This window comes from Mesocricetus auratus, unplaced genomic scaffold (genome assembly GCF_017639785.1).
Source record: "Mesocricetus auratus isolate SY011 unplaced genomic scaffold, BCM_Maur_2.0 Super-Scaffold_100004, whole genome shotgun sequence".
NCBI lineage: Eukaryota > Metazoa > Chordata > Mammalia > Rodentia > Cricetidae > Mesocricetus > Mesocricetus auratus.
This window is the reverse complement of record NW_024429189.1, coordinates 55238265-55247073: the sequence shown is the minus strand read 5'-3', so window position 1 is coordinate 55247073 and position 8809 is coordinate 55238265. Positions and strand designations below refer to the sequence as shown.

Genomic DNA, 8809 nt, shown 5'->3' with positions numbered 1-8809 from the left:
ATAGGAAGTTTAGCCATGCAATCTGTTTGCTTGTTTGTTTTAAGCTTCTCATGAGATTTAAGCCTCACACTTGCGAGGATGACTTTCAGTTTCTTACAGACCTACCTCTAATTCCAGAGCCAAGACTGCCCTGCTTGCTTCTCAACTTGGATTTCAATAGAAATTAAACAGCAAATAAGTAATTGAATGTAGGGATAAATTTATTAGCAGCACTGGTTGTTTTATACACCAAACCCTAAGCACATACCTTCCACTGTATTCTGTATTCGTGCTTGGGCGTTTAACATCGTCGGTTGATAAATGAAAGGGGAATGGTCCTATTCTTGCCTTCAAGACTCGACTATGTTCTTAGTACTATGAAAATAGTACTATGAATGATTACCTTCTGTCAGAGATATCAGCATGGAGAATGTCACTGAAGTGACCCTATTCATCCTGAGGGGCCTAACAGACAATGTTGAACTTCAGATCACTCTCTTCTTCCTGTTTCTACTTATTTACCTTATCACACTGATGGGAAACTTAGGACTTATTGCAGTAGTCATTGGGGACTCCCAGCTACACAACCCAATGTACTATTTCCTGAGTGTTTTATCATTCATAGATGCCTGCTTTTCTACCATTATTACCCCAAAAATGTTAATAGATTTTATATCAGAGAAGAAAGTCATATCATTCCTTGGATGTGCAGCCCAGATGTTTCTTGCTGTCAGTTGTGGAACCACAGAATGCTTTCTCTTAGCTGCAATGGCTTATGACCGCTTTGTAGCGATCTACAACCCACTTTTATATGCAGGGAGCATGTCGCCCAGAGTCTACCTGTCACTCATCATTGCTTCCTATATTGGTGGAATTCTGAATGCTTCTGTCCATACAGGAGCCATTTCTAACCTATCTTTTTGTGGATCCAATGAAATTAAGCATTTTTTCTGTGATATTCCTCCTTTACTGGCTATTTCTTGTTCTGACACTAAAGTGAATGAGCTTCTACTCTTCATCTTTGTGAGCTCCATTGAGGTATTCACTATCTTAATTATCATCATCTCCTATAGTTTCATCCTTTTTGCCATTCTGAAGATGCATTCTGCTGAAGGGAGGCAAAAAGTGTTGTCTACATGTGGCTCTCACCTCACTGGAGTGTTCCTCTATTATGGAACAATCCTCTTCATGTACATGAGACCAAGTTCCAGTTATGTCTTGGAACATGACATGATATTTTCCACATTTTATGCCATTGTGATTCCCATGCTGAATCCCATTATCTACAGTCTGAGGAACAAAGATGTAAAGGAGGCAACAATAAGACTTTTATGGAAAAAATTAATATCCACACATTGATATTTTTATTTTAAACCCCCAATAAAATAAAGATTAATTTTCAGTGCCTCCTCATCGCACAGAAATTTCTTATTGAACTTCAATTTGTTTTTCTTTTCTTAGTTAACATTTAAAGTAAAGATCAAAACTCAGATACAAGTAGACTAAAGATGCCATAAAAACAGATACACTGTAAAGGAGGAAGTGGGGAGCAGCCATGAATGCATTGGTGAAGGAGCAAACTTTCTGAACAGAATACCAATAACACAGATGCTAAGATCAATAATTCATATCTGGGACCTCATGAAACTGAAAAGCTTCTGTAAGGCAAGAGCAAGGTGAATTGAACAAAGCAGCAGACTACAGAATGTGGAAAATTTTATCAACTCCACATCTGAGAGAGGACTAATATCTAAAATACATACATAACTCTAGAAAGTAGGCATTAATAAAACTAAATAATCCAATTTTAAAATGGGGTACAGATCTAAATAGAGCATCTTCAGTAAAAGAAAATCAAAAAGCTGAAAAATATTAAAGATATGTTCAACATCCTTAGCCATCAGGTAAATGCAAATAAAAACTACTTTGAGATTCTATTTTAAATCTTTCAGAATGATGAAGACCAATTATGCAAGTGACTGCTCTTATTGGCAAAGATGTGGAGCAAAGGAACAGTCCTCCATTTCTGGTGGGAATGTAAAGTCATACAGCAAATATTGAAATCAGTATGGCAGGCCCTCAGAAAATTTGGAATCAATCTACCTCAAGACCTGGTTATACCACTCTTCAGTATATGCCCAAATAACACTTGGGCATACCTCTCTTACAACAAGACCCTTGTTTAAATATTATCACTTCAGTTTTATTCATAATATCCAAAAATTAAAAACCAACTTGATATCCCTCAACCAGCAAATAGATAAAGAAAATGTGATATATTTCCATTTATACAGTGGAGAATTACTTAGCTGATACAAAATTGACATCATGAAATTTGTAGGCAAATATAAGCAATTAGAAAACATCTTTCTGAGTGAGATAACCAAGACCCCAAATCTCAAATATGGTATATATTCACTTATACATGGACATTAGCTATTAAGTAAATGATTGTCAAGTTTTAATCCACTGACCCAGAGAGACTAGGTAAAGATGAGAGTTTTGGGGAACATGAATGAATCTCCCTACAGAGGGAAAATAGAACAGATTTTATAGGCTGATTGGGGACTGGTGGGGATAGGAGTAGGAGGGATTGGGTTGGGGTGGGTGAGAAAATGTGTAGGGAGGGACAGCAGGAATTGTCCAGTATTTCAGGAATGGTGTGGCAATCTAGTGGAATGGGAACTTCCTAAAACATAGAGTGTGACTCTAGTGAGGTCTTCTAATAATAGAGGGTAAGGAGCCTGAACCAGCATGTCTTGTAGCTAGCCAGGAAAAGCTTCCAGTGGCTAGACTGTGTAGCATTCAGTTGCATTGTCCAATGGCATCCCATGGAGATGTCTAAGCAAGCTAGGCTGATGTTAAGACAGTGGGTTGCCCTCTTAAAATGGACAGCTGAACCCCATTGGCAAGGACAAAATGCACTGAATGTAGAGATGTTAAGCTGGTGCCTCCATGAAGCTTTCACTTCTAACTTCTAGTGTCTCTTGGGAAACATACTTTGCAGGCTATGGAAGGGAAATCTGGACATGAATCAAGTCAAGAAACTCTTGACTACCATTAATCCCTGCCTGCAAGATACACTGGGGCTATGTGGGAGTGTCTAAACAATGTCTAGTTTAACTTGAGGCCAATCTCTCAACAGGGCAACTATGAATTACCCTGCCTGAATGGTCAGGATCTAGAGACTAGATAACCCAGAGACATAGGGACTTAGGGTAGAAACAAACATGACTGTCCCAACAACAAAACAAAGCAAAACAAATGAACGAACAAAACATAACACAGATTTCTAATGATATTCTGCTTTATTCATAGACTGTTGTCAGTTATCATCAAAGAGACTTCCCAGGGTAACAGACGGGTGTGTGTATAGAGACCCACAGCCCTATTTTATGTGGAGAGAATCTAAATTGGAGGTCCCCATCAGCTCTCCCCTCCCCTGCTAGAGATTGGGAAAATCAGAAGAAGAAGGATAGGAAAGACTGTAGGAGTCATAGGAGATGGAGGAAATTACTGGAACACAGCCCACTGAATCAACTAAGCAGGACTTACATGGGCTGACAGAGACTGAAGAAGCAAGAGCAGGGCTTATATGGTCTGCACCAGGTCATCTGTGTAGGTTATGACTATGCGCTTGGTGTTTTTATGGGACTCCTAACATTGGGAACACGTGTGTCTCTGACTTGTTTTCCCTGCTGTTGGGTTCTCTAAAAGGGCCTTTTCCTTGTCTTATTGTGTCTTGTTTTCTCACATTTTGTTGTCTCTTGGAGGCCTGCTCTTTACTGACAGGAAATGGAGGGAAGGTGGATTTTGTTGGAAGGGCAGGTAGGGAGAACTGGGAGGATTCAAGGGAGGGGAAACTGTGAGAGAAGAATCTATTTTCAATACAAAAATGAAGACCCTATTTATCACTGGACTTATTTCATTTTTAAACATGGAAAAAACATTTCCTATTTCTATCTTTTTCAGTTCATATATTCATATTCATCCAGCCACACATATTCATACATATACTAATGTTAATTTTATTTATTTGCTGTTTGAAGTTAGTGAATGTCATATAAGAAATCACTTAAGGAATAGTAATATCTTTCCCAAACTTCTGCAGGCTAGACATGCCAAACTGGGGTGTGTAAGTTGATTTCTTCTAAGGATATTCTCTGAGGTTTATAATACCAAATCATTCCCACTGTGTCCATATATTCTTCTCTCTACACGTTCCTATACCTTAATCTCACCTTATACAGATACCAAAACAATTGAATAAATGCTTAGACAGACATTCTCATTTTATCTCATTGCTTCTTTAGGTAATGTGATTCTGAGTAGTCACATTCAGGGGAAAACCAGAATGATTATATAAATATTAATATATGTACACAATTTACACACATATGTACATACACGGATGCACACATTTATTTAAACTTCAAAAATGTATAATCTTATATAACTATAAAACCTAAATTTTATAAAACACATAGTTGTAATATATATTACAACATCATATTTAAATATCAAACTAGTTACATACTATAGAATTAATGGGAAGATATATGAGACCTTAATCTAGTTTATATTTTTACTTAATCAAGGTGTTCAATTGTGGGTGAAAGTTATCCCCTGCTTCATTTTATCTATAAATTAGCAGCATTCTACACATAAATGGGGATTCTCAAACCTCATATTAAGTGCTCACATCCCTAAGTTTTATCATCACTGTGCTAAGTGGGGGAGATGTGTTTCTTCATGTTTACTTCATAATCTACTGCGCTTACATGAAAAATGTTGCTGTTGCTGAGTCAGACAGAGAAACGTGCCTGTATTCTCATCATGTAGGAGGCTAATGCAAGAACATGTTTAGTATAAGGGCAATATGTTCTATGTGGTTTGACCCTGTTAATGACAATAAATAAAATAAAATTCTTGAATTCTGTACACAAAGTAGTGATATTTAAAAGCATTTTAAGTCACATATACATATGCCCTTTCTCTCTCTCTCCCTCTCTCTCTCTCTCTCTCTCTCTCTCTCTCTCTCTCTCTCTCTCTCTCTCTCTCTCTTTCTCTCTCTCTCTCTCTCACACACACACACACACACACACACACACACACAAAATCCATACAGGGGAGTCTAAAAGTAAAATACAATTATCTGCAAGTTACAGCTTCTTCTCAGTTTAAGCCTCCTTCTATTTTTATGATAATAAAATAGTTTGGATGCCGCTCACCACTCAGCCTTAGTTTCTATTTTATTTTGACATCTGGTACCCAATACTGTTATTGTACATGCCACTATCCATTGTGGCCCAAGCCAAAGGAGTCATTTTATCCTATGGAGAAATATTGATTTCCTTATGAATTAACAAAAAACCTACAAGAGTCTTTCGCTCTGATTCTCAAGGAATACTTTCTATTCCAGAAAAAAATATTTTATAAAATATTTAGATATTTAGAAATTGTATAGCTTATTTCATTCTTATTAAAGAGTCCATTTGACATGATTATGGCTATATGAAATGAGCTTTATTTCAGTCTATTCACTGTAGAGCTCTTATTACTTTCAGAACTCACTTTGTCTACGTATTTTCCAAGTATGGTTTTATGAAATAAAAGTAACAATAAAATTCACGGAGAAAATGAAAGAGGTCGAACAAGTGTCATATGCTGCTAAAGTAGTTCAAATCTCCAAATAAAAATGGAGAATCAGTCATCCTTGTCATGCTAAAATGTGTTTATCAACTTGGGACTATTCAGCTCACTTAGGGAAGACTGAAGCCCATCCAATACAAAGTAAATGAAATTAAAGATTTTGTAGAATGTAAGCACTGGACAGGCCATGGTACATAAAACTCTAATGGTAAAATAACAAAAAATGAATATATATTGTAATAATTATGAAAATATTCAAGTGAGACAAAAACTGTGATTTATACAAAAGAAAATGTGAAAACTGCGAATATATACATATATACATATATACATATATATGTATATATATATACTATTAACAAGAAGAGAACTAGGGATTTGCCTCCTCAAATTCCTTCATAGTCTACTGCTTTATTGAATACTTTTTACATTTAAGGAAAGAATCACACTTTAAATTTAAATTTTCTTTCTTTGATAAATTCAGGACTTTATCCTTGAGACTGTCACTGATAACCTAACTTACTAAGTGCATATGAATGTATGAATGATAGGCTGCTATACTCCATAGTAGTAAGAAATTATCCTTTATGGACATTGTACTACCCAAACAATATACTTCAAAAATCCATACAATCTTCTAATTATTAACTTTCAGTTTAAAGTGTGTGTTCTAAATTTAGTCCTTAAAAAAAGGTAAACTCAGAAACATTGAACATAGCTATCTTTTTCATCAGGTTCAATGGAAGAAACCAAAACCTTGAACTTTGGTCTTTGAAAGCATGCCAAGTAATATTGTTAGAAAATTGGTCCCTGAGGAAGACCACGTGGTATCTCATACTCAATGTCCTTAGATACTGCCAGAGAGAAAAGTCTCGTACTGCTCTGCTTATGTTCACAGTAGCTGACTGAGATGATTTTAAAGCATATCTGCCTGAGAAATTTTCCTTTTTGTGAAGATCCAAGAATATTTTCCAGGGTGACTTAACTCTCTCTTAAACAGATGAATGGACAAATACACAGAAGCATTGAGCACATGGAAAATGAATACTTCAGTACAGAAATGTTCATGCCTTTTAATTGGATTTCACACATTATTCACAAGAAATATTGACAATTAGCACCATTTTGAACATATGATATTAAAAGTTTTATTCATTTACTTTTTTGGTGTTTTTTTCATTCAAAAACTTTGGATTACTGTAAGTATTGTTAAAATTGACAAAGTTTTGATCTGTTAAGATGAAATAAGGGCTTTATTGAAGAAACAAATAAGCAATTAGCATTTATGCCTTATCCAAGTAAATATAAAGAATTGTGCAGAGAGAGAGTTGATGGAATAAGAGTCTATGAATGTTGAAGGTAATTTTACAAGATACTTGTTGCATTAACAAGAAAGAAGCATCCAATCTCCATTAATATTTTTATGTTTTCAAGTATCCTATTGAAGTCCATGAAAAGTAAAATCAATTTGTAGTTGGTTTTAACTGACATCAAAAATAAACAAAAGATAGTCTGTGAAGTTGTTTTCTCTTCTCATATATGCAGGAAAGTATCATATTCATGTTCCTCTTTATAAAATTCTACAGAAAAAACAAAAGAGGCAGAATAATTTAAACTGAATTATTACAAATTATTTGACCTTTCTAGAGACTTCATTTAAAGTGAATGCATGCCAGTACTACCTACAAACAAATATTCTATATTAATTAAATTAAAAGAAGTCATTGAAAAAATAGTATGCCATGTTTTATCATATTACAGCATATTGTAACCAAATATGAATCGTCACCTCTACCAGGCAATTTTCTTCATCCTTAGAATGTAGAGGAAATATCAATATTGAGCCAACCACAACTATAAAAATACCAGCATGCAAATTTAAGCAAAACTATTTTTAAAATTGTTAAAGCTGAGATCACCTTTGATTTCTTATCTCTTTTAAGATCGTTCAATATGCATATTTGGAATTACACAAATGAGACTGACTTCATCCTCATGGGATTAACAGATTCCAAGGAGATCAGACTGGTCCTCTCTGTGCTGTTTCTCCTGATATACATGGTCACTGTGCTGGGGAACACGGGCATGATGCTAATCATTCGTCTAGATACCCAACTTCACACTCCGATGTATTTCTTCCTCACCCACCTGTCACTCCTTGATCTCAGTTACTCAACTGTCATCACACCTAAAACTTTAGAGAATCTGCTTACTTCCACCAAGATTATCTCCTTCACTGGCTGCCTTACTCAGATGTATATTTTTGTGCTCTTAGCTGCTGCTGAATGTTTCCTTCTTGCTTCAATGGCCTATGATAGATATGTAGCAATCTGCAACCCTCTGCAATACCCAGTTATCATGTCCACAAGAGTCTGCAGTGCCCTTCTCATTTGTTCCTATATGAATGGAACTATGGACTCCACTGTTAATATGCTTTGTATGAGCACCATACATTTCTGCAGATCCAAGGTAATCCATCACTTTTTTTGTGACACATCTCCAATTTTAGCCCTGTCTTGCAATGACACACATAACGTTGAAATCATTATATTCATCTTTGCTGGTTTCACCTTAATGGCATCTCTTATTACAATATCTGCATCCTATGTGTCCATTCTCTCTACTATTTTGAAGATCAGTTCCACTTCCGGGAAGCACAAAGCCTTCTCTACCTGTGCCTCTCATCTCTTGGGAGTCACTGTCTTCTATGGGGCTTTAATATTTACTTATTTGAAACCAAGTAAGTCCTACTCCTTGGGAAAGGATCAAGTGGCTTCTGTTTTCTATACAATTGTAATCCCCATGTTGAACCCTCTCATTTATAGTCTCAGAAACAAAGAAGTGAAAAGTGCTGTCAGCAGAGTTATCAAGAAGTGGGGGGGTTCAAGGCAGTTAAATTCGCATTGGCGCTAAATGATTGAATTCTTTTCTTTTTATATTAAGATCTCCCTTGTTCTGTCTCTCTAAGTATACCTGACACTGACAGCCTGATTTCTAAGTGTGTAGCTTCCCTTACACAAACACTGTGTTGGCCATTCATAGGAATATGGTTTCCGGAGTTTATTATATTTGGGAGTCAGGAAACACATTAGTCATCGTTGAAATAAGTACATTTTTAATGTCTTTTTTATTTTTAAATTTAAATTAAAAACAAGGTTGCTTCATATGTCAATCTCTG

At 35.7% G+C, this 8809-nt stretch overlaps 2 protein-coding genes across 2 annotated transcripts; both read left to right on the top strand.

Moving 5' to 3' along the window:
• Nucleotides 1-390: 390 nt before the first annotated feature.
• On the top strand, nt 391-1338 carry LOC101843105 (olfactory receptor 141-like). Its single transcript, XM_021233002.1, has one exon. It carries the CDS (start codon nt 403-405, stop codon nt 1336-1338), a length of 936 nt encoding a protein of 311 aa, XP_021088661.1. The 5' UTR covers nt 391-402.
• Nucleotides 1339-7584: 6246 nt separating this feature from the next.
• On the top strand, nt 7585-8544 carry LOC101826678 (olfactory receptor 8H1-like). The gene has a single exon (XM_005065029.2). It carries the CDS (start codon nt 7585-7587, stop codon nt 8542-8544), a length of 960 nt encoding a protein of 319 aa, XP_005065086.1.
• The last annotated feature ends 265 nt before the right edge of the window (nt 8545-8809 follow it).

Bases quoted from the DNA above. Each gene is read 5' to 3' on its own strand.
- LOC101826678 (XM_005065029.2), top strand. From the start codon at position 7,585: ATGCATATTTGGAATTACACAAATGAGACTGACTTCATCCTCATGGGA.
- LOC101843105 (XM_021233002.1), top strand. From the start codon at position 403: ATGGAGAATGTCACTGAAGTGACCCTATTCATCCTGAGGGGCCTAACA.